Source organism: Clinocottus analis, unplaced genomic scaffold, assembly GCF_023055335.1.
Source record: "Clinocottus analis isolate CAN_PGR_092001 unplaced genomic scaffold, fCliAna1.0.p SCAF_1, whole genome shotgun sequence".
Lineage (NCBI taxonomy): Eukaryota > Metazoa > Chordata > Actinopteri > Perciformes > Cottidae > Clinocottus > Clinocottus analis.
This window is the reverse complement of record NW_027175820.1, coordinates 2640094-2664809: the sequence shown is the minus strand read 5'-3', so window position 1 is coordinate 2664809 and position 24716 is coordinate 2640094. Positions and strand designations below refer to the sequence as shown.

The 24716-nt window shown below is 45.4% G+C and overlaps 3 protein-coding genes across 3 annotated transcripts; all 3 read left to right on the top strand.

The window, feature by feature from the left end:
* Nucleotides 1–276: 276 nt before the first annotated feature.
* sv2ba (synaptic vesicle glycoprotein 2Ba) lies at nucleotides 277–11908 on the top strand. Its single transcript, XM_068573652.1, has 12 exons — nucleotides 277–754; nucleotides 5021–5201; nucleotides 6590–6741; nucleotides 7061–7194; nucleotides 7736–7825; nucleotides 8501–8614; nucleotides 8739–8827; nucleotides 9009–9173; nucleotides 9270–9403; nucleotides 10079–10279; nucleotides 10385–10544; nucleotides 11725–11908. Exons 1-12 carry the CDS (start codon nucleotides 277–279, stop codon nucleotides 11906–11908), a joined length of 2082 nt encoding a protein of 693 aa, XP_068429753.1.
* Nucleotides 11909–18096: 6188 nt separating this feature from the next.
* Nucleotides 18097–19023, top strand: LOC137784532 (mesogenin-1-like). The gene is made up of 2 exons (XM_068575295.1): nucleotides 18097–18849; nucleotides 18970–19023. The coding sequence occupies exons 1-2, from the start codon at nucleotides 18097–18099 to the stop codon at nucleotides 19021–19023; spliced, it is 807 nt and encodes a 268-aa protein (XP_068431396.1).
* Nucleotides 19024–23472: 4449 nt separating this feature from the next.
* On the top strand, nucleotides 23473–24367 carry mespaa (mesoderm posterior aa). Its single transcript, XM_068575283.1, has 2 exons — nucleotides 23473–24165; nucleotides 24281–24367. Exons 1-2 carry the CDS (start codon nucleotides 23473–23475, stop codon nucleotides 24365–24367), a joined length of 780 nt encoding a protein of 259 aa, XP_068431384.1.
* Nucleotides 24368–24716: the final 349 nt, after the last annotated feature.

The following is a 24716-nucleotide window of genomic DNA, read 5'->3' as shown; positions in this document are numbered from 1 at the left end:
TCTTCTGCTGACAGATCATCTGCATTGTGTTTCAGGTCCAGCATGCAGCGCTGTGCACGTCAAGGAAGCTAAAAGTCTTTCAAGGCAGCCGTCGAGGCCTTCGATCTGAGACCGAGACTCTCCAGAAGATCGCACAGAGTTCCTGCACTAACACCGCGAGCGACTCACAGCTCCTGAGGAGGATTATGCCATTATAGCTGACAACTTGAGCTTCCTCACAGTACCACGGCGACAAGGCAAAGTCAGTCCTGCTGCCGCTAGCACCCAGCAGGAACCATGGATGACCCCTACCACAACAACGTGAGCCAGCAGGTGACAGAAGGTGGGGAATACACCTACACCCAGGACGGGGGAGGTCAAGATGGCTACCCCTACCAGGCCGACTACCCTCCGCAGGACGAGGACGCTCGCAGCGACGCCACGGAGGGCGCGGACGACGACGAGCGCATGTACGAGGGCGAGTACCAAGGCATCCCGCACCCCGACGAGATCAAGGAGGCGCGGCGGGCGGCTCGGACGGAGGCCAGGAGGAAAGCCCGTCAGGCCGTCCAACAGGAGGAGGAGGAGGACAACCTGCCGGAGCAGTACGAGACCATCATGGAGGACTGCGGCCACGGGCGCTTCCAGTGGATGCTGTTCTTCGTGCTGGGCCTGGCGCTGATGGCCGACGGAGTGGACGGCTTCGTGGTGGGCTTCGTGCTGCCCAGCGCCGAGAAGGACATGTGCATATCCAACTCCGACAAAGGACTGCTGGGTAAGTGACAGCAGAGGGAGGGGAAGGCCGGGGAAACCGAGGCGTCTGCTGAGTGTGTGTTGCGAAAACGTACATAAATCTTGCATCAGTTTTTCATTATACATTTAAATAACCACCTGTTTTCACCTTCTTTGTACCATAAATATCTGTACGCAGTTAAAAGTTGCTGACACACTCAGTGCAAAAGTAGTGAACTGACTTTTTCTTGCCATGTGGCCAGCTAGCATGGCTACAAAACCTGTGTAGCAAACACATTTCTCCAAACGAGGGAATTACAAGTCCAGCTAATTATATTGATCTGTTGAAGGGTCTCCAAATCTTACCCAGAGAGAAGGAATCTCAGCACTGAACTGCTCTGCTGTTGTGCTTGGCTGAGACAAAATCCTGCATATGTTTGGCTCTTGATGGCACATGGTCGCAGACCACAGACAGAAAAATCCCCCTAGCGCTTGGCTGCTTTTGAGCAAATGCAAAAATTAAGAGAAAATAAGCAACATTGTGTGTCCTCATAAGAGTTTAGGTCCATTGTGAGCCAGACTGAGACTTCCTTGGCTCTGGAAAGTTGACTGGAGGATCTCAATGCCAGATGTTATTTGTTTAAATATGTCAGATACCAGACACAGAAATAAGCGCCTGCTTTCAATATGCTTTGAAAGCTGAATATACTGTGTATTAAGGACAGTATTTCCGGTGCCTGCCAGCTTTATTTGTTTCCAAATGTTGTACCGCAACAGTAAACACGCCAAGAAATGTATACTGAAATTTGTATGCAGCATGAGCCCAAGTTACCGGGAAATGTACCTTGAAAGCGTCTGTTCCTCGCTTCCCGTGCAGACAACCAAACTGCAAATAAAAGCCCCTCACCTTATTTCCCAGGCCTCGCGTGAAGCCAAGCAATGTGGCAGATTGCGCGTAGCTCATCTCGCCTTAACAACAGGCTCCTGGGACGAGACGTTGCGAGAGATTGATGAGGAACCCGGAGGTGATTGTATTCAGTGTGTGTTCTCAGGCTAATATGGAGCATGTTGCAGCCGTCAGAGAGCCTGGCGGCCTGCAGCGCCCGGTGCAGAGCTGTCAGATACGCTTCGGGCCTCTGACAGGCCGCGGTAGCAGGAGGAGGGCCTCGGCGAAAATGAAATCGCAGCGTCTGTTTGGGCAGAGCGAGAGGGGAGCGCCGATCATCAGATGAGAATATGAAGTAGAGCTGCAGAATGATCCCTTTGCTTTTTTTTTTTTGTTGTTGTTCTGTTATCCTCGCTCATGCTCTGTTCAGCAGGCTAACCGGAGCAGAAATGTACTTAATCTTAAGCGTAGTCTTGGAGAGCAGATAAGACTTCCAACCTTGTGTTGGCAAGAGGAAGAGAGCCGGTGCACTCGCCCTGCATGCCGGTTCTATTGTTTAATCCATAGAGTGTAAACACAAGAGGCTAATAGCGGGAGACACAACGCTGAACACAAAGAAGAGAAAGTTCAGGCAGGTTTTAAATCAGAGACTCCATGTGGTTGCCGATATTTAACCTCTAGTAAATTGGTAAACTTCATGAATGCAGATCATGCGTATCTGGAACTGCAATTTAATAACTTTCCTGCTGCCATTCAAGGGATAATGGAGACTATATTTGGTAAAAAAAAACAAACAATTTATTTATTTAGATGTCAACCACACAAGCTGTCAAGTTCCGTCTCTGTCATTTTGATCAACTTTTTTTTTATTGGATTACAGAGATTTTCTTTGTCCGTTTCAGCTTCACAACACTCATATTAAATTATCTCTTAGCTGCATCAATTTATAATTATTCCTTGCGTGTCAAGTTCTTCCTTAGTTCTTTGTGACAACTATCTAGTTTAAAAGGAATTATTCACTAAATCGGGTTATATGATAAAATATATGGAATTAGCGTTGTCCTGTCTGTTACTTAGAAAAGCAATAGCTTTTGGGAGCCTCATGGCACATTGCATTTAGCTGACAATGCTTTATGAATGTGGGCATTATTTTGTTTGGTTTATGAGTGCATACATGGAGGTATACTGTACTTTATATATACTGTACATAGCATTAAAATCTTTCAAAAAACAGACTTTGGATTAATTGTCAGATAAAATATGTAGCACAAATGCTACCAGCTGCGTGACAGGCGGTTAGCATGGACTGTGTATGAGAAGTGGATCGTTTCATGAACTGAAAACAAACTCTAAACGGGTCAAAGGTCAACAACCAAAGATAAAAACCAGGACGACTGTCAGACGCGTGGTCGCACCTGTCAATCACAAAGTAGCTCCGCCCTAAAGCATCCCCTGCTTCATGGTCTATTTGACTCTATATGGAGCATGTGCAACCTTGCAGGTCACATAGGTTAAGTCTGAACAGCTTTCATTCACTGGATACAAATTCAAACAGGCCTGTTTAAGTCTGTTTTTAGTCAATCAGAGAAAAGCAGAACTGACATCAAGGGGAAAATGCAGCAGATTATTACTTCAAGGTGTCCATTGTTAAGGATTCATAAAACTAACGCTTGGTTTCCACAAGAAGAAGAGCAGGTAGAACCTTCAATCACGAGGTACGAGGTCTCGTATGTAAGTATGTAGTGATGAATGAAATCAAGGTGTAATTGCAGAAATGGAGCTAATGCTGCAACATCAGTAATGAGTTTAATTTCTCATAACAAAGTCACCTGCATGCTGCAAACCTTCCTCTGTTGAACCATGTTCACTTTGGTGGGAACACATTGCATCGAAGGAGCTCCGCGGGCATCTGCGCTCGTTTTTCCTCCAGAGAAGCATAATTGTCTCTTCATCTCGATGTGCTAAGCGCTTTCACTTTTCATACTGTAAGAAAAAGGGGGGAATTGTTCTTTGCCCTCCAGGGATTCAGTGTCTCCGCTGTGCTCAAGGACACTTCAACAGACAGACAGAGGCTTGTTGCTGCAGGGCCTGATCCCGGGCCTCCACCTGAAGGACAGGCTGTAATCGCAAGGGCATCCCTGTCACCCGGACCATGCGCCTGGCCTTGGGCAACGACTTGGCCCAAGACATTAGGTGACATTAGGTAACTCGTGGCCTCAGCCAAGCCTCTCGTTGAATGATTTAGGGACGTGTGGCGCGTGGAAGCGACGGCGCGTTCGGACGGCCTCGTAATCCTCGGGGAAGGTGCACACTACGGCTGCCGTTAAGCTGCTTAGTGCCGCTGTAATTAGGGCTGTGCGTAGTAAAAACACAGAGCAGGCAAGATGTATGGGTCTGGAGGGTTAAACTACACGCTGAGGTGGATGGGCCAGGTTGTAGGTTACAGCATAATACTCTCCCTACAGACACACACACACACACACACACACACACACACACACACACATGCATACAAAAAGGAAGCAATCATTGTTATCTCTAATGTGAGGCACAGAGCTGTTGCTTTGCAACAAAAACTGTCTGGTGCATGCTGGGAAATGCTCCGGGGGTCGCCGCGACTCAGGATGAAAATACCGACAGGATGAGTTATGTATCGTTAGAGCGAGTAATCAAAGTTAACAATAAAATGTCAAACTTTAAGAGGGCGACGAAAAAACCTGCAGTAAATGGAAGGTGAGTATTGCGGAAGTGATGCACCTCAAAAATCATTATGACCTTTATTGCTTAGTCAAAAATCTTTCTCGGGAGCGTTGTTATCAGTCTCGCTGCTTGTTTTTTCTTTGTCGATCAGCGTGTGTGTGTATGTGTGTGTGTGTGTGTGTGTGTGTGTGTGTGTGTGAGGTTGCTTCGCATTGAATCACGGTGCAAAAAGATGTGTGAGCTTCCGCCGAGGCTGTGTGTCCATACGAGGGGGAAGAGAGCCCCCTTGTGGAGATCATGGCTCTTTATTCTTTTAACAGACAGTTATTCCTCCCAAGTGATGTGTGTGTGTGTGTGTGTGTGTGTGTGTGTGTGTGTGTGTGTGTGTGTGTGTGTGTGTGTGTGTGTGTGTGTGTGTGTGTGTGTGTGTGTGTGTGCAAGAACATACAGTATTAATGCTCCAATGCCATCGTATTACCACCTTATGTATAGTGTTTTTGTTTTTTCTTCCTTATTATAGTTGTTTTTATTTACTAAACTGTTAATAGCTCTGCGCAAGAATCCCAATGTGTCTGGACTGTTGGTCGATGCACAAATGTCAATTAAAAAACCTTGAACTTTGACCCCCGTGAACCATTTTAAGGGAGCCAAACGTGTATATTGACCTTTGAGTCTAAAGGTCAAATGGGGTTTTGTGTGTTTCTGTGTGTGTGTACTCCGCAGGTCTGCTGGTGTACGTGGCCATGATGGTGGGGGCGCTGGTGTGGGGGGGTCTGTGCGACAAGATGGGGCGGAGGAAGTGTCTGATCTACGTCCTGACCATCGACCTGGTCTTCTCCTTCCTGTCCTGCTTCGCTCAGAGCTACGGCTTCTTCCTCTTCTTCCGGTTCTGCTCTGGCTTCGGGTGAGACGCGTTCACTTCTTCTCGACTGGCTTTATATATATATATATATATATATATATATATATATATATATATATATATATAATGGCCAACTTCTACCATCATTAATCTTTTTTAGTGGAAAAGTTCAGAACCTTTTTTTTCTGTTTTCGGGGCAAGACAAGCGAATCCCTGCGTTTATATTTGACAGGCGTCTGTTCCCGAATAAGACACCTGACATTTAGGTGAGATGAGTGATGGGAAGCGATGCCATGAAACCAAACCGGGGGCCTCTTTGAGAACAGGCTGAGGCCGTAAATCAGGAACGCCGGTCGAAACAAGTGTTAGTTTATTTCCCCTTGTTAATAAAACACATTTACATTGCACGCTGCACAAAGGGAGATTTCTGTTTGTTTACTCCATTAGAGCATTTCTTCCTTACGCCAATTAAAACAAGTGAACAATGCTCTTTTCTTGTTTTTAATTTGTGTTTTTATCGCTAACGTCCCGCCGCGCCGCCTCTGGCCCCCTCGAGGTGAAGCTTTTTTGTTCCTTCACATTTCTATTGATGATGTTTACGGCCCGAATGGACCGAGACCCGCAGAGTGGATGTTTGAGCCCGAGGAGCAGGCGGACTCAAGAGAAAGTCAACGGTGGTCTTGATGTTGAACGTACTGTATCGGTGTCGTGACGGGTTTCTCTCTTCTTAGTTTGAACTAATTATAAAAGATTTGACTTCTTTTTTTTTTCTTTTTTTTACCACTGAGCCTCTCCAGTAATTATGCATTATCTCACAACACACTGATTAAAGCGTGTAGGTTTTAATTGCATTACATTAATGGTTACATTGAACAATTGAATGTGTGTTAACCTGACAATAAAGCACAGCGTAAATGATTTTTGTGAACATTTAGTCTCGAGCCATTGCTTATTTATATGGCCAGTTCACCCAAATAACAGCAGGAAGTATTTATCCAGCAGAAAGTAGTGCCAGTGGAAACTGTTCACAGCAGCACGAGGCTCCCAAAAAACATTAATGTTGAGTCTTTTAAATGTAATATCTAATGTTTTGAGCATTTAAAATGTAATTCCATTCATCTCCCATGTGTGGGGTTGGAGTCAGAGAGAAACAAATAAAACCCAAAGTAGACATCAGCAGTAAATGGATTTTGTGTAACTTAGGTGAACCAACCATTAAAAAAAAAAAAAAAGAAACTTGCGTGAACCAACCATTTAAAAAAAAAAAAAAGAAACTTGCAGTAAAGTCATTGGAACAAATGAGCTCGCAATTTCTAACAGGATTTACAGCAAATCATCCTCTGAATCCTGTCTGTACGATGACGCATTTTTAAAAGGGTTCCCGTTAGGAAGGTTGTTTTTCTCAGACGTCTTGCGTTTCCTCCCCTCAGGATCGGCGGCTCCATCCCGATCGTGTACACCTACTACACCGAGTTCCTGCAGATGGACAAACGCGGGGAGCATCTCAGCTGGCTCTGCATGTTCTGGATGCTGGGAGGCCTGTACGCGTCCTTCACCGCCTGGGGAATCATCCCCCACTATGGTAACGAACGCACGCGCTGACTCGACAGAACCGGACACGTTTCAATTCACCGCAGGTGCATTTATTTAGTCGTGTGACTTTTCCTCTGTCTGTTGTGGCGCTTGAGCCTCACCTCGAGAACGAATACGGGGAAAAAACACGAAAATAATAACTCTACGGGAGTCCAACGGCTCGTCACAGTTTATAAATCCACTCATTGTTTCAAATGCAAACACCTCGGGCTGGAATGGATTCATCGGTGCGTGAAAATAAGATTTGGTAGGAAACAGAAGGCCGTGTTAAACATATAACGTTGCTCTTTACTGGATGCTTTTCCCAGGCTGGGGCTTCGCCATCGGCTCAGAGTTCCAGATCCACAGTTGGAGGTTGTTCATCCTGGTGTGCCTCTTCCCCGCGCTGGCTGCGCTCGTCGGAGTCGTCTTCATGCCGGAGAGCCCGCGCTTCCTCCTGGAGGTCAGAGCCAATGTCGCCGGATGAAAAGAAGACTCAAATATGGGCTTTTATTGTCTGTAAAACATAAAGAAAACACATATCTGCACTGCTAATGAGGAGAAAACTGTCTGAATCCGAGTCTTAAGATTCATCACATTCATTATGTCAGCGTCCAGTATTAAACATCGAGCTGTGATTGGCTAAAATGTGTCGAGTCGTCATCGGCCACCGCTGCAACATCCCACTGCTGTGCAAAGGTAGCGAAAGGCTGCTAAGGCGCCACCAGAACACCACCCACCCCTGCTTTCTCACCCGGCTTCATTGTCAGCCCTTTAACCACATGTGGTATTGTGTTTGTATGTTACAGCGGGGCCGTTCCAACATATCACACACACGCCAAATTATCAGGTCCCCCCCCCCAACACACACACACACACACATCTGATAAGAGGCAGGCCTCATGGGAACGTTGTTGCTCTGTACAGAGCGCTCTCGAGAAGTGGACTTTCATTGATGATTTGTTCATATGTGTGTGTGTGTGTGTTGTTTTTTTTACACCCAGAGTGCCCGACACGATGAGGCGTGGATGATCCTGCGGCGAGTTCACGACACCAACTGGAAGGCCAAGGGCGAGCCAGAGAGAGTGTTCACTGTGAGCGTGTTTTTTTTTTTTTGCTTCCCGCCAATCGCCCAGCGTTCACGGTACCGAACTCAGCAGTTCGTTAACGACGTAAATGCGCGCGCGCTCGGCCGTCGCGAATGACACAATCAGCCGTCGATAGGGAGCCGGAGCGATAGTGGATTATGAAAGGCCAATGTGACAACGGTAGTTTAGAGGAGGGAGAAGCCGACGCATAGTTCAATTTTTCAAATTTGGCAGTAACATGTTTCCAATCAAAATGTCTGTCTGTGCTGTTAGATAAGGACGGTACCGTGCATACACGTCTTGTGTTATGAATAGCACATTGTACGTGCTGTGTGAACAGGTGGAACTCTTTAAGGCAGATGAGTGCAGGTCTAAATATAAAAATGAATGATGGTTTCGGTTATCGTGTCATGTCGTACTGGAACGCATACAGTGTGTGAGCTGTATACACACACAAAGAAACACTTCTGGCGTGTTATCATCAGGTGACCTAATGGCTTACACATGTTCAGATATAAGTGAGAGTGTTACATCGATGTCTTGATAAAGACAGATGACATTTTGAATTGAATAATTGAAAAAAAGAAAAAGCCAATTGGGTCCTTTTGTGTGAAGCGTTCCTTTAAAAATGAAATGATCTGACATCTGAAGATGACATCTAACTCCTCTTTTTTTGTGCAGGCGACCAACATCAAGACACCACAGACCCAGGAGGACGAGTTCATAGAGATCCAGAGTGAGACCGGGACGGCCTTCCAGCGCTGGACCGTCAGACACATGACGATGCTGCAGCAGGTCCGCGCACCAGCGCTACGCTAAGATGCTAAAACAGAAAAGAATGCTAAGGGTTAAACAAAAGAAAGGTTGCATTTGTTCTCCTGCTGACCGTGTGTGTTTTAATTATCTGTCTGTCTTTCAGGTGATGGCTAACATCATGTCCCTATCAGCCCCAGAGCTCAGGCTGCAAGGCCTCTTCCTGGTTATTGTCTGGTTCTGCTTGGCTTTCAGGTAGAAACAATTATACTTAGCCTGCAGGCAAAGCTATTTTAAGAGAAAAGAAACGCCACTGTTAATGTCAAAGACCCAAGTCACACACACACACAAAACATTTTTCCTTATTGTGCTAATATCTGGCTGTTCAGATCATTAAGTCTGTATGCACTCAGGTTTGTATGTGTCTGTGTTTCAGCTACCACGGGCTGGGAGTGTGGTTTCCGGACATGATCAAATACATGCAGTACGAGGAGTACGAGTCCAAGGTCAAAGTGTTCCACCGAGAACGGGTCGAGCGCTTCCACTTCAACTTCTCCCTGGTCAACCAGGTCCACCGCGAGGGAGAGTACATCCATGACAAGTACGCTGTCTCGACACTGCCCCTCACACGCACACACACACACACACGTTATTGTTTATTAACGCTGCCTAATGAGATTCCTCTCTTTCCATTTAGGTTTGCAAACATTGAGATAAAGTCTGTCAAATTCGAGGATTCTCTGTTTGAAAACTGCTACTTCGAGGACGTCAGGTCAACCAACACCTTCTTTGAGAATTGCACCATCAAGAACACTGTCTTCTATAACACAGGTATCATAACAACATATTACTCGGCTGAGGAAACATTGTAATAAAGAATGGAAAGACCTTTTAACCCGTTGAAAACTCTGGAACCAGTGTTGGCTCCAGACCTGCTTTTCCCTGTGTTTGAGTCGTTGTAAGAACCCCAAATTAATTACAATACTGTTGTTTATTGGGGGAAAAAATGTATATGTGCAAAAAATTACTTTTAAAGATATTTTGATCGTAACTATGAACATCCAGCATGATATGAGCCAGATTCCCCAAAAATGCCTCCTCCAGCGGTCAATAACACACCTTTTTGGAAAGATTAGGACCTAAAGAATCAAAATCTGCAACAAAAATCACGATAAAACAAAGCTTGGTCTGTTACAAAAGAGTTTCAGTCCTAAAAACTGTGTTGTTCGGTTCAAAAATGGAAAAATTACGTAAAAGATTTTCTGAATGGGGCATGCTGAGACTTAAAATGGAAGGATTTTCACGCACGGTTCCTAAAAGGTTAAACAGCTGGCTCCTTAAAGTCTCGGGCTCATTGAACTCAACTAATTAGTGGTGTAAAATACTAAACCATTGATGCCGCCCCTAGTGTTGTAAGCATCAACACTTTGCAGTACGTTGGTCCTCCTGCACCGGTGGAGAGAAAACCTCTGTTTCAGCCTGATGTGATCCCTCTGTTCTCTCCAGACCTCTGGCAGGAGAAGTTCAAAGACTGTCGAATGGAAAACACCACCTTCCTCCACCCGAAGAAGGGCTGCCATCTGAACTTCCTGGAGGAGAACGACATCGTCATCTACATGGTCAGCTTCCTGGGCAGTTTGGCCGTCTTGCCTGGCAACATCATCTCCGCACTGTTCATGGACAAGATAGGAAGGATCCGGATAATAGGTGAGACCGGCAGAAAAGTGGAACAGTGCAGTAACCCCCGGACGGGTGGGATTTTAGTACGGTTTTGCCCCAACCTGTTGTGTCATCATCCATCTGTCCTTCCAGGTGGCTCCATGTTGGTGTCGTCTGCCTGCACCTTCCTGTTGCTGCTAAGTTTCAGTCAAGGAGCTGTAATCTGTTGGCAGTGTCTCTTCTATGGCACCAGCGTGGCGGCCTGGAACGGTTTAGAGGTCATTTCTGTGGAACTCTACCCCTCCTCTAAAAGGTACAGTCCAACTATCCCTCTCCACCATATGTTCATCTCTACCGCTCCTCTCCATTGACCGGTTTCCCCACGGTCTACTACAAAACAAAATGGTGACAACACACGTCAGCGTTCGCTAGGGAAGAGATCGGACGCAGCTCCAGAGCGACGGCTGTCTTGTTTGCGAGGTAGCTTGTCCATCGAGGGAGCAGCGGCAGAGAAGCGGAGGGCCGTTAAACCCAACGGCTGCCGCTGGCCACCGGCCCGCTCATTTTCTGGAGCCAATGAAGCGTTAAAGCGTGGAGGAATTAGCCGCTAGATTTGCGAATCCCACCACGCTCCACTGGTAGACTACACTGGTTTGAGAAAATAGGCTGAATAAAGGTAAAGTTGTTACTCATCTGGCGGTGGCACGACTCGTTTAAATTGTTAAAACAAACCTTCCCTCCGAGAGTTTCCAACTTGTAGTTGTTTACCCTTTCAAACAAAAAAGACAAGAAAGATAAAGATTGTAATCAATAGTGTGTTTATCTGTTCTGTAAGTTGCCAACGTTAGCATGCCCAGCTAGCTTACTGCCTACAGTATTGATATAGTGTTACTTTGAAAGCCTTGCAGCTCGGCATTTGCTAACCACGTTGTTCTATGGGGTCAAAAACATCCGTGAGGGAGTTAAGATACTAGTATATCAGAGTTAAAGATAATGTTAGGAGCTATGTCCTCTAGCAAACCAAAAACCAACATTGAGGTACGTTTGTCAAACTCATCATTAGTCCTCATCCTCAAATTTAAACATACTGTTTGAATATATGAACAATTATGGATCAATCTGTGTGTTGTTGCCTTCAAAACTATGTTGATATCAAAACACAAAAGGCAGGTGGAGGTTTAACTAAAACAAAGAGATAGTGTCAACTAATAATGCTTTTCATCAAAAATTGATGGTCATTATAAGTCTGTTGACTTTTGTATGTAGCTGCATAGTTTGTGCCCTCAAAAGTATGGTCCAACAAACACCCAAAGGTTTGGGATCACACCCATTTACACCCTTTGCTGATCTGATCCCATCTAATTCTTATGGTCTCTAGTCCTATATCATTTTTATTCAGATACCAATTCAATCACCAAGAACGAAAATACTCTCGCTGTCAAAACTAAGTTAAATGAATTTGCGGATCTTCATCTGTCTTTGTGTCTCTGCAGAGGCACAGCGTTCGGTATCCTGAATGGGATCTGTAAGTTCGCCGCCATCCTCGCCAGCTTTATCTTTGCGGCCTTCATCGGCATCACAAAGATCATCCCCATCTTTCTGGCCTTCGTCGCCCTCGTCTGCGGAGGTCTGGTAGCTCTCAAGCTGCCCGAAACCCGGGAGAAAATCCTCTCCTGAACAGCCAAACTCCTGCAGCCTCCGGCCCTCCACCACTGTGTAGCTACGGGGAAAGCTGAGTATCAGCTTAAACTTAAATGGAAAGACAAGGAAGAACGTCCATGCTGCGCTAACTGTGTTTCTGAGTTATGATTAAAAATGTTTTAACAAACGGTCTGGTTGCCTACGTGAACCTGTGGTTGCTTTCTATTCCCTCTGTGAGCTCCTCAGGCTGCCCAGCATTTCTGTCACGTCATATAAAACTAGTGTTTGTCCTTTTCTTTTTATCATTTACTGATCTATACTCTACACACACACACACACACCTACACATACACACACACATGCAGAGTGTAGCAACATTTGTTTTCTTTGAGGTTTATGTAAAAGAAAAATTAATATGAAATGAAAATGTGTCTGTACTTGAAAGGTGATGTAGTTCATGTTACCATGTTGTGCTTTGATTTCATTCCCCGCTGGAGAAAAAAAAAAAGCAAAGAGAGAGGACTTATAGTCATCGCTTGAATTGGATTTGAATCCCGGTGTATTGATGCAGAGGCTCAGCAGCAATATTACTGCTGGTGTTGTTATTCAGAGAAAACACCTCTTTCATTCAGTCTTTATTTATTCTGCACTGTCCTGTGGTGTGTAGTCTTCTTTAGTGCACATGTAGTTGCTTGGTTTGATCTTTGTAGACTTAAACCTGGATTGACGATTATATTAAATGTAGGAGTTTATAAACACATTTTTATTGCATCTACTCCTGTCGGTTTCTCCCAGCTCATCCAAATCCAACCCGAACAACCGACTGGATTCTCCTCCTGTTTGTCGTCCTGTCCTTGACTGGGACGTCGTGTCTGTTCCTAACCGTAGCGCTTTGTGCCGTAGGTGGTGATAATAGCGTAGAATCAGAGTCTTATCTGTCACATCTTGCCATGACAACGTGTACGAAATTGTTCTGTTTGTTTCTATTTTTTCGTCTTTTTTCACACAAAAAAAAACCAGAGTGATACAAAACTGTGAGATAACATGTTTTGATATGATGCTCTCATTTTCATGTTCTGATAAAGAACAGTTTTGCTGCATTTCTGACAACATGTGTCAAGATTTCTAAGGCGCATGTTACTTTTTTTTGATGGCATGACTGAGACGTGTGTGTGTGTGTGTGTGTGTGTGTGCGCGGTTGTTCTCCACATGTCTGTGAATGTACACAATAGTCTGACTATAATACTCTGTTTGTTGTTGTACATACTGTAGACCTGTGTATATTTGTTGTAAAATAGTAGCTCCATCATGACTTGAATAAAGTTGAGGGCTTATGTTCCAGTTATCTGGTAATAATTGAAACACACTTTTATAAACGTAAGAGGGTTTCAGACAAGACTTTAAGATAGAAATAAATAGGTTACTTAACTATTTTGGTAATTACAAGAGTTAAATGAGAAGATTTATACCCAATTCACAGTGTGTGCGCTAAGCATAGCGCTACAACCAGCTCATTGTGAAAAAAGGGAAACAGTTTGGCCGTTAAAAATGTTTTAACTCTACAAACACAACAGAAAGGAGTTGTTGAGCTTTAAGTTTAGCACAAAAACAGAACGGGCACACTTAGACATACACAGCCTGGGAGGAGGCGTGAGGAGGGGTCTGTTGCTAGCTAGCTAGCTCACAGCTAACTCTGTACAGGTTGTACGTCACGGTTTGGGACAAATAAAAGTTGCAGCGGTCAAGTGACATTTCATTTTCTGTCCGAACACACAACACAGTCTCACTCCCAACTGGTCAAATAGAGACGCTTAGTCAGTACAGTAACCCTCGAGCGTTTCTTTACTTTGAACGGAGAAGGCTACTCTTTGTTGTGCCACGCTAAAGAGGCTGCTTTCTGTAGCTGTGTGTAAGCGGTATCGATCTGCTCATTTTATTTTGGGAAAGAAAGAGAAAGAAATGTGTTGAACTATTCCTTTTGATGTGGCTGACAACTTTAAATGTGTGTAATGTAATGGAGGCTATAAAATACAATCACAGGGGATGTCATTACTTCACTGTGGTCATCATCGTGATATCTAAAGATGTCAGATTAAGCAGAACACATTCAAGATGTCTTTTTAAAGCTCTCTTTAATGCTCTCTAAATGAAATACGCAGAGGATTTTCAAAATAATCTAATATTTTAAACATACGCTGGGTTATTGCACAGAGCAGATTAGCATTGCGCCGTCTTCTATCGATGTCTTATTTTAGTTTTTGCTTATTCTTGCGATGACACAAGCTGAATATAACTGTTCCCATGTCAGTGGCAGCTGTGTGTCGGGCGGGGGGTGCTTGTAAAAACATGGCAGCACAGAAGTGTGAGCAAGTGCCGGCAGTAGGAGGATGTGTTTACTCTCGCTGAGGTGTGAAGGACACTCTGCTGATCCATCCACCAGGTCTACCTGATGCCAAACTAGAAGACAGCAATGTGGAACTAATGTTTAAATACGATCATAAAATGACTTCTCGTAAATTAGGACATTTTGCCAATTCATTATCTAAAAATTTAGATTTTTTTTTAGGATGGCCCTGAAAAATATATCAAATTATCAACATTTTCCTTAAGTAAACCAAATCAGTTACTGCTCCATACTTATAGTCTGATTTAATAATTTAGTTTATTTCAGTTTATTCTTTTAAGTTCTTTTGAATGTTGTTTTGTTCTTCCAATGTCACTCTCTTACAATTAGAGGAAATTTACTGTCCACCTCTGGCTGACCCCTCCGGCTCTAGCTATGTTTCACACCTAGGGTGCAAAATGTATCCCCCTCACCTGTCACCTCACTCACTGACACACACACACACACACACACACACACACAGACACACACACACACACACACACACACTCACACACAATGAAGCTTTCAACAGACCTAATATGACCACACAAGTTTAAGATAAAACTAAAACTCCTTTGACAGTGTCAAATGTGACGCAGGCCCCACTCCTTCACAGCTTAATTCACTTGATTGACGCCGTCGGTTATTATCTGTCTAATAAACGCACTCCATCGGGAGTACGCTGCGGCGTTAGAGCAAGAAAGCGATCAACTCTTGTTATTTTATATGCTCCATGCATATAATGCCTCGTCTTTGTTCATCGTCGCAAAAGTACATTCCCTCATTTGGTGTTTTTGATGATGACGTCATGATGTTCATTTGGGTCGAGACAAACACTTTTATACCAACTCATCCAGTGAGCCCTCGTGTCCTGTATGGAAGCAATAGCATTTATTTATTTTTAACTTCAACACAGCCTTATTATCAAATCTGGAGCCATCCTGCTGTCTCGGCTGTCTGACCGCAGCATTAACCGAAGCAGCCTGCTCCGAGGGATTATTCCTCTGTGCTGCGGTTGTGCTCTTGTTGTCTCCGCTGTACCACTGTTTGCCCGATGCGCCCGCAGGAATCATCGAAAAGATGTGTAATTTGATCGTATTCCAAGCCGAGGGAGCGCACTGGAGGTCGTGGTGGGGTTGATGGACCCAGGAGGCCCAGACAGGTGGCAGGCAGCCCAGCCTCAGAGCCTGCTGTGTGTGTGTGTGTGTGTGTGTGGTGCAGGGAGGAGGGGAGGGGGGTCCCAGAGGTGCCAAACTCTCAGCCAGGCTCCCACAGCCTCACCTTGGTCAGGGAGCGGGCGGGGTGAGGGCTGGCAGGGTCGCTGTGCGGGTTCAACCCCGGTTCACGCCGCCCTGAGCCCGACACAGCTGAAGTATTACCACTGGTGTTTTCTCAGGGTGTCATATATTTAATCTTTATTCAATTCAGTCACCCTTTAAATCAATCCAGTTTGCAATCAATATCACGGGGGATCCCAAGACTGGTCTTTTGGTTTCATGTGCGATTATTTAATTGGCAAATAACTTGAAAAAAACATTGTCAAGAGCCAAAATCTAAACTAAAGTCTCTGGAGAGAAAAAAAACATGCGATGCGTTATTGAAGTTATGGTCATTTAGAGACATGACATGCTCAAGATTTTATTGAAACTATATTAAGCAGTAAACACCTATGTACAGATGGAGGGTTTGGTGTTTTTTTCAAGGACCAAAACTTGTCTACCCCCAATGTTTGTAAGGGATACTTACGCACTGCTTCAACCTGATTTTATAATCTAATTTTTAAACATTTTCCAGGGCTTCAGTGTTTCGGGAGAAGGAACTCGAAGGGGCTCCACGCTGAAGATCACACTCTATAAACACTAGACCAATCTGCATTTTGCAGAGTTTCATTTATTTTTTTGTGGTCATTGCTTTTGACCAGACGATAACACTTTGATACCAGGTCAACCACAAAAGGGCTGGTGTTTTATTGAAAAACGGAAAAAAAGATGTTACAACGATAAGAAACATAGATCGAACACCCCCCGTTCGAGTTTCACCAACCCAAAGTATCGCAGTGTGCGTCGGTACTGTGCTCTGAAAGGGTACTATTCACCATATACCAAATTAATCCGATGCTGACACCAAGATCGACGCTGGGAAACACCGGGAAAAGAGGGCACAGAGAGAGGTTAGCAGTATTTCCCAGCATTCCCGGTTCTCACAGCCGAGGTGTGAAGCGACGCCATCAGTTCCCAACGGTGTGAAGCCGTCACACCTCTTCTTTAACGGCATTATACAGGTCATTATGCTTCATTAGATGTATTTCAGTTTCACCGCGTACGACGTAGGGACTCCGACGCGCAGACTATCGAGACACACGTACGTACCAGGAGCAGCAGCAGAGGAAATTGAGATAAATGAAAAAGAAGGATCAGAGGTCACAGCCCGACTCGCTGTGGCTATAAAACAATCCTGTTGGTGAGAAGTGGCGGGCTGTAAAGCAAAGGACAGAACACACACACACATGTCAGGTTCAAGGTCGGGGTGAAGAGGAGGACAAGAGGAGAGCGAGGAGGACGAGATCACCTCTGCTCTCGAAGTAATGAGAAATCCTCTGACTTCTGATGCACAGACATGATGACACACACTTCAACCCCACTCGCCTCCATGTCGTCCCAGACGTGTTCGTCTCTCCAGAGATGAAAACGGAGAAAGGAAAACTCCCTCTGGGAGCGAGTCACAGTCGTCGACAGCAGATAGTGAACCGCAGGTCACCCACATATTTACTCTCGGTCTATCCCTGGAAGAAATACAGAGACTCTTTTATGAAGTAGAAGTAGCACACGTAAAAGTACTGCATGCAAAAGAAGAGAACAAGTCGAGCACAAAAGTATTTTCAATGCTGAATCTCCTAAAGGTACTGATCATGCAAAATGATCATTTCAGAGTGCAAGCAAATAGTATTATGTGTGTCAGATTATTGTTTACACAAGAAAACACAAGAATCCAATGTTTTATTTGGATTAATTTGGAACCTTTTTGGATAATTCAATCTAAAAAAAACAATACTTCATATATATATAGAATATAGATATAGATATAGATACAAATACATATATATGTGTGTGTATAGATATATAAATATATATATGCTTGATCCTTTAATTTGTATTCAAAGCTTCTATAAACCGATATATATATATATATTTGGTGGTAATCACTCCTAAATCCTTATTGGGCTTTTATCACCGGATTTTGTGCAGAACGAAGTGATTTGATTTGTATTTGGGTGGAAACAGTACTGAAACATCACCGTGTGCTGAAATAAGATAAGATCATTAGCAGGTATGATGTGAGCGTGTCGGGCTTCTTCACACGATCACAATGTCCAGTTAGTGTCTCTGGGCTTCAGTGCTAAAAAGTGAATGCGGGAGAAATCCGGTCATTTAAAACAAACCCCGTCGCTGAAACATGTGCAAAATGCATCTGGGCTGCCGCAGGGACGGAAAAGCCCAAAAAGCAAAAAAAAAAAACTTGTTTATTGTTTTGAGCAGGAGTCAAAATTCACACTTCCACTCCTGTAGCTGGATTTTCCCAGACACGGAGGAGAGGGAGAGGTACTGAGACAAGGTCCCGGAGAGGGAGCGTGCGTGTGTGTGTGTGTGTGTGTGTGTGTGTGTGTTCAGGGGCAGCGGCCTCTGCTGTAGAGACAGTGATGGTTTGTGAGAATCTGCAGAGGTGTCACTTCACACCTCCGTGGCCTGGCCTGGACTTATAAACCAGTGCAACGGAGCTGAGCGGCACTCGCTGCCTCCCGGTCTCTCCAGTCAGACCCCAGAGCGCCGCTCCACGCAACATGGATACCTCCTCGGCTCCTCTGCTCAACTACAACCTGCAGTACCAGTGGTGCTCCGACTCGGACCTCTGCAGCATCTCCTCCTCGGAGACCCTCTCCCCCGTGCCCTCCATGGACTCCAGCCTCTCTCCGTCCTCCTACCAGCAGCTGACGCAGTCCACTCCGAAGGCGGGCAAGACCGGATACCCGCAGACGCTCGGGTCCTCGCCCTGCTTCCTGTCCGGACGCGGCAGGAAGTCGGGCCGGGCCAGCCGGATGCGCAGCAAGCAGAGGGAGAGCGCCAGCGAGAAGGAGAAGATGAGGATGAGGGATCTGACCAAGGCCCTGCATCACCTCCGGTCCTACCTCCCGCCCTCGGTGGCCCCCGCGGGACAGACCCTGACCAAGATCGAGACCCTCCGGCTCACCATCCGCTACATCTCCTACCTGTCGACCCAGCTGGGCCTCAGCGAGGAGGCGCTTTTCCAGAGGAAGGAGCAAGGGGACACGTCGGCCAGCGACGCCTCCTCGCCCGACATCCTCAGCTACTTCCAGCACGGCCCCGTGGGAGGACAGGAGGCCCAGCTGCAGGACCAGAGCCTGAACCACGGCCTGTACCAGGCCCAGTGCCACAGCCAGGGCGCCGTGCTGCATTCTGGGAGCTGTGGTTTTGGAGCGGATCAGTACAGCGCGCAGTACATGGAAGCGCCAATGGGAGACACGAGCTTCGACGGCATCCTGCAGTGCCCTCCGGCAACACAGCCCTGCTGTCAGGTATGTGAGCGTTTATCATCAAGTATGGATCTCTACGAGTGCAAATCACACTTCTTGCATGTTTTTTTTGGGGATGAAAGTACACATTGCTAATCAAACTTCATGTTTATTTTTTACCAGACGTGTGGCAAAGACTTCTGCATGCCGTTGGTTCCCAGGGAGTATTGGGGTTGAACCCTCAGCGTCGTCCTCCAACAACAGACACAAACTACTTCTCTGTCTTTACTGCCTCTCTTTGAAACACGTTATTTATTTAAAATATATATATATGCTATTTTACAACTTTATTTATTTGATCCTGTGAAATGCTGTGTGTAAATATTGATATGTCTAACAACTATTTTTATATATATATATATATATCCTTATGCCACTATTTATAATAAATGGAATTATTAAAATGTCACTCGTGTCACTGTCATCATTCACAAGCACTGGTTCCCATGATGCAGTTCTCTCCACCTGGTGGTTGAACGTGAGCTCAGACGGCTACAGAGCGCCCTCTGTTGGTCAGGAAGCCACGCTGTCACCCAGATGATGAAAATAATACACAAATATCATAAAATAAAATGACCGAATATATTTGTTTTGAATTAATTTATTTTGATTATGTTGAAGTCAACACTAAAAAGTTATAATTTGTGTTTTTTTTAAAGAAAGTTACTATGATTTATATATTTTTTAATCAGAATCAGAACCTTTTATTTACACAGACGAGGATTTTTTCTTGGCAGAAGGTGCATAACATGAGACAGACGAGACAATTAACAACAACAACAACAACAACAACAACAGTCCAATAGATAATGTGTTAGGTAAAAAATGAAGTGCTCAGACAAACAGATAACAGTGATGTAAACAAGTTAAAGTGTAATGTTAAAGTGTCATGTGTATTTAAATATGAAGTGTGAAGGGATGTGAAAGGGAGTAAACGGCAATTATTATTATTTATTAATGATTTATATGAAAAAAAAAGAAAGAGAGCGTGACAAAGGGAAAGGGATCGTTTGCCCATCAACTAAGGATTATCCAGGATCAACTCTTCATTGAAGCTACAGCAAAAGAAGAAAGCGACATATTCAGACCCACGGTGTCCAATGTCAAATATTCAAGGTAAAAAAATTAAGAAATTCAATAAAACATTGAATAAGAAAACAATATTATGTTGCAGAGGTCCTGTTTTATTAGATTGTACTCTCAAACTCAGCACATCTAAGCAGACATTTGAGCTACAGGTGATTGTGTGTGAAACGTGTGTGTGTATTAATAGCTTAGTATTAATGCTCTTACGTCAGGGAGGAGAACGCTTTTTTTCCACAATAATTTGCCACAGAGACACTACACATAGGTGAATATTACTACAACGCCATAATGTGTAACGTAAACACCCTAAACATGCGCTTGAGCAACATTACCAGCGACACACACACACACACACAAGCTCCTCTGGAAACAAGGCAGTGGTTCCCTCTCATGGTGCATGGAAGCAGACCTGAGCTATCTGCTTTATTTAGTGTGTCTTTGTTAATGTGGCTGAGCAAACAAGAGCGAGGTCCTTGGCGCCGCTAAGTCTAGACTAAGATATGAGATCCTCTCTGCCCCCCTCGCTCTCACCTCCAGCCCTAATTACCTGCTCAAACCAACAGAGAGGGCTTTAGTATTCATAGGGAAGCTCCATAGTAGGTAGTAGAATTAGGCCCCAGTGTTTGGTTTGCCACATACGTGGAGCTCATTTGATATGCGGCCCTGCAAAGACCCAACGCCAAGCCTAATGTGCCCACTTGGGCCTTTCATCACGGAAGAGCTAATAAAGTCTCCGGCCCTGAAAGGGCCGGGGATGAAAGGGTTAACACTGCCGTGCTGATTATTCGCTCATTCCATGTGAGTAAACACTGTCAGAGCTTAATGTGGATTAAGAGAAGGCCGATCCTCTCCATCATCAGCCGGGGAGGGCAGGAGGAAAGCTGACAGCTGGGAGGGAAACTCTGCTGTAGGGTTAGACCTGATATTCAGATGATAGTTTATCATTTGAAAACAAATAGAGCGAAAGGTGTTGGTCTGAAAGCTTTAAAAAGGAACGCAGAAAGTTAAGTACAAGTGGCAGGATCCCATTTGTAAAATGCTTCAAACTTCAAACAAAGACTAAAGTGATAGGATTAGTTGTTTGGTGTCATCCAACACACTCTCTAACTCAGGAAAATAAAATAAACACAAATTAAATTAACCGGCTTTTAGCAAAATCAGCCCCATCTCTGCGCTTCGTATATGATTCTCTGCACATAAGATCGTCTGTTTGTCTCACATGAGCGAGGTGGCTGGAGAGATGTGCGGGACCGGGTCACACGTCCCCCCTCTTCCCCCTCTCCACCCCCTTTCACCCCCCCCACACCAAGCTCGTGGGTTTCACCTCCGCTGCAGAGCAGGGGTCAAATGTGACGCGACGGTTTGTGGGAACGCTGCTCGGGACTCGGATCCACAGTCGACACCTGATGATCAGATTCACAGGAGCACCAGAGAGAGTCTCTCATATGTCATACAATGATATAAAGTAAAGAACCCTGCTCTGCTGAATGATATGTGTGAATGAATGAATGGAGAATTGGTGATGGAGGCATTCAAAAAACACAACAAAGTACATTCTAATTTTAACTTCCCGAACCAAACGAAGAGGTTAAAACAATGTGAGATGAAATCCACACTTGACTCAAGATGATACACATGCAGCATATTTGTCAGCAGCAGTTTGTGAACCAGAAACAATATTTGGGGGATCAAAGGAGAAGAGACGCTCCGTGGGAGTACAATTTTTATAATAAAAAAAAAAAAAAGGCGCTGAGGAAAGACGCAGAGGCGTCTGATGAATATAAAGGGCTATAAGTAAAATAAATACTCTGTCATTGACCTTAGCTGTTACTGACAATTACTTCTCTCCAACATCCTAATACTTTCATCACGGTGGGCATTAACTGGCTTTTTTTTCTTAAAGCTAACAATCTGGAAACTACATCCCACTGGTGCCGTCGTGGATCCCAACCAGGTGCCGCTGAGGCCCGACAAAACCGCGTCTGCGTGGAAGCGGTGGCCGGGATCGCCGGCGTGCAGCTGGATTTAATAAACGACGCAGCGGGTCCAGCGTGTCGGTCGGTCCGCAGAGCAGAGTTCACAGGCCAGCGAGGCGGACTGCTGTCCAAACAGGACGAGGTGTAAACTCCTCACACTTCACAGCTGCCCACCGGCACACTTTTGCAGCCTGACCTGGTTGTGTGTGCACGTGTGAGTGTGTGTGCGTGTTTGTGGGGGGACACTAAGCCAGTTCAACTTGCAGATGAAAGTTCACCTGCTGCCTTAAAAAAGCGAGTTAACTCAACTTAAAACGTCTTTTGATTCAACTGAGAGATGAAAGTTCATGAGGTCGACGTAACTACAACGTGCTAGTTGTCTCAACATTATGAGTCAAGTTGTCAGAGTTGAGTGAACTTTTTGTCCCTTGTTGTTTAAATTCGATCCAAACTTCATCAGGTGTTCGTACAACTCGCCATTTCAAGTTAAGAGGACTTAAAATCCAAATGTGTTTAAGCTTGCATAAAAACGTTATTGTGACTGATGATGTTCAAGACAAGAGAAGTACACACAACAGGAATAGTGGATGTGCGTGTCGCTCCTGACCAACACAAGCTGGCGACGCTAAGCACAACGTCAGATAAACAAGGTGACGTGTCCAGAGTCTGCTTACTTTATGAAAAATAAATTATCAATAATTCTTCCTTCTGTTTAATAGATATAACATTTATTGAAAGAAAATATACACAGACCGAAACAATCGCTTCATCTCAAGACACCCAAATACAATTTACAGTGTTTCCACATACAAGTGGAGGCGATCTGACGGTCGGTGTGGTTGTACACTGGCAAATGACAGATAATTAAACATGTTGATACACTTTCAATGAACAAGAGCATTGAAAACACAAAAATAAACACTTTACTTGATCGCATACTTTCTAATGAGGGGGAATAATATAATTAGAGACAGATGGAGATATGGTAGTGTGGGCTACTGAGAAAGTTTACAAAATTTCTTAAACACAATTCAAACAGCCTCACAAAAGGTTTAACATTTCAAAACAACCAATCCACAGTTTAGAAGTGTTTTAGTCAATAGGGGGCGTCTCTGAGCCTCTCTGAACCCGAGGTCTTGCGGCTCCACGGCTTATCTTTTCACCCAGTCTGGTTTGGTTGAATATTTCTCGGTCCCCTCACATTGGACTAGATTTCTAATTAAAAAGATGTCCATCGGGGTTCAGGCACAGCCCTTTGTCGTGTTCCCCGGGCCGCATGCGGCGTGTCGCGTGAACCTGTCTACTTCCGGTCGCACCTCGTCCCGGAGCTGGCATGTTTCCCGTGGGACCCCCCTCATCCCACCCACCCTGGTCGAGGTGTCGGACCTGCTCACAGAGCTTCTCGGGGTCGGGAGGAGGCTCGCCGGAGGTGCAACCTCGCACCTCCCACCACATATATGGAGCGGTCTCCTGGGTCCTCCTCACTCTCTGCCTGGCTCACCGGCAACACATTGACCGCCACGTTGAAAGACCCCGACCACGACTACGACCAACAACGGCAGCCATGGAGGTTTCCTACCGCTCCCCTCTGCAGCTCCAGGACAACTCTTTCCTGTTTGAGTCCCTGCTGGACAAGCCCTACGACCCCCTGGCCTACGATCCAGCCTCGGACCCCGGTTACTTCAGCGCAAGCAGCAGCAGCCTGTCTCCCACCTCCTCTGTGGACTCCTTCTGCTTCTCCCCCGCCTCCCTCCGGGCCGCCGGAAGCGAACCGAACGCCACGGACTGTTTCGTCTTCAAGAGCCCGGCGGCGCCTCGCCTCACCCGGGGGACGCAGCCCCGGCCTTGTTCCGGCTCCTCCTCCGCGGCCACGTCGTCCATCGCGAAGAAGTCCAGATCCAGGTACCCGGGGAAGAAGCGGCAGACGGCCAGCGAGAGGGAGAAGCTGAGGATGAGGGATCTGACCAAGGCCCTGCAGCACCTCAGGACATACCTGCCGTCCTCGGTGGCACCCGCCGGGCAGAACCTGACCAAGATCGAGACGCTGCGCCTCACCGTCCGCTACATCTCCTACCTGTCGGCCCAGCTGGGCCTCAGCGAGGAGGCGCTGCAGCGGAAGGCCTCGGGGTTTGCGGAGCAGCCCCGAAACCTCAACCAGTTCCTGGGTCAGCCGGCAGCAGCCAGCCACGACCATCAGGAACCAGCCTGCGACACCACGAGCTCAGAACATCTGTCCTCCCTGCAGCCCTCATACCAGGTATGTTTCAGAGCATTGGTCGTGTACAGCGCCACAGATTGAGGAGCTTTTGAGCTAAAGATAATTTGCTTCACTTAAACGAGTTCCTAACCGAACATCTGTCTTCTGTCGTCAGGTTTCAAATGGAGTTTGCTTCACCAGCGAGCCGTTCTGGACGCCACAGCAGCAACTTCACAACCTCGCCTTCTCTGGACAGTGCTGAGAGACACACGGGCATCTATCCGCCATTTTTCATTGCAGCAATGACCTCTGAAGAAATCTATGGACATATCTTCTTCATTTTGTTATTTTGCACAAAATATATTCCTGTCCTATTTGAGTGTTGGTTTTTTTTACACATAAAACTGTATATTTATCAAGCTTTCACAATGTGAACTAAATAAAATTAATTTATGAAAAATAACCCTCGAGTTTGTTGCATTCATCCAAATGTTCTCTTTCTGTAATGTGTGTGTGTGTGTGTGTGTATTTATATATATATTTAGTGCTTGGCCTCCACTTCCTTACACAAACACAGCAGCGTGACAATGAGGTGCTAAACAGGGAGCACA

Bases quoted from the DNA above. Each gene is read 5' to 3' on its own strand.
- sv2ba (XM_068573652.1), top strand. From the start codon at position 277: ATGGATGACCCCTACCACAACAACGTGAGCCAGCAGGTGACAGAAGGT. The intron at 7,826-8,500 runs GTGAGCGTGTTT...TTTTTTGTGCAG, and splicing joins AGCCAGAGAGAGTGTTCACT to GCGACCAACATCAAGACACC. The intron at 10,280-10,384 runs GTGAGACCGGCA...CTGTCCTTCCAG, and splicing joins AGGAAGGATCCGGATAATAG to GTGGCTCCATGTTGGTGTCG.
- mespaa (XM_068575283.1), top strand. From the start codon at position 23,473: ATGGAGGTTTCCTACCGCTCCCCTCTGCAGCTCCAGGACAACTCTTTC. The intron at 24,166-24,280 runs GTATGTTTCAGA...TTCTGTCGTCAG, and splicing joins CCCTGCAGCCCTCATACCAG to GTTTCAAATGGAGTTTGCTT.
- LOC137784532 (XM_068575295.1), top strand. From the start codon at position 18,097: ATGGATACCTCCTCGGCTCCTCTGCTCAACTACAACCTGCAGTACCAG. The intron at 18,850-18,969 runs GTATGTGAGCGT...ATTTTTTACCAG, and splicing joins CAACACAGCCCTGCTGTCAG to ACGTGTGGCAAAGACTTCTG.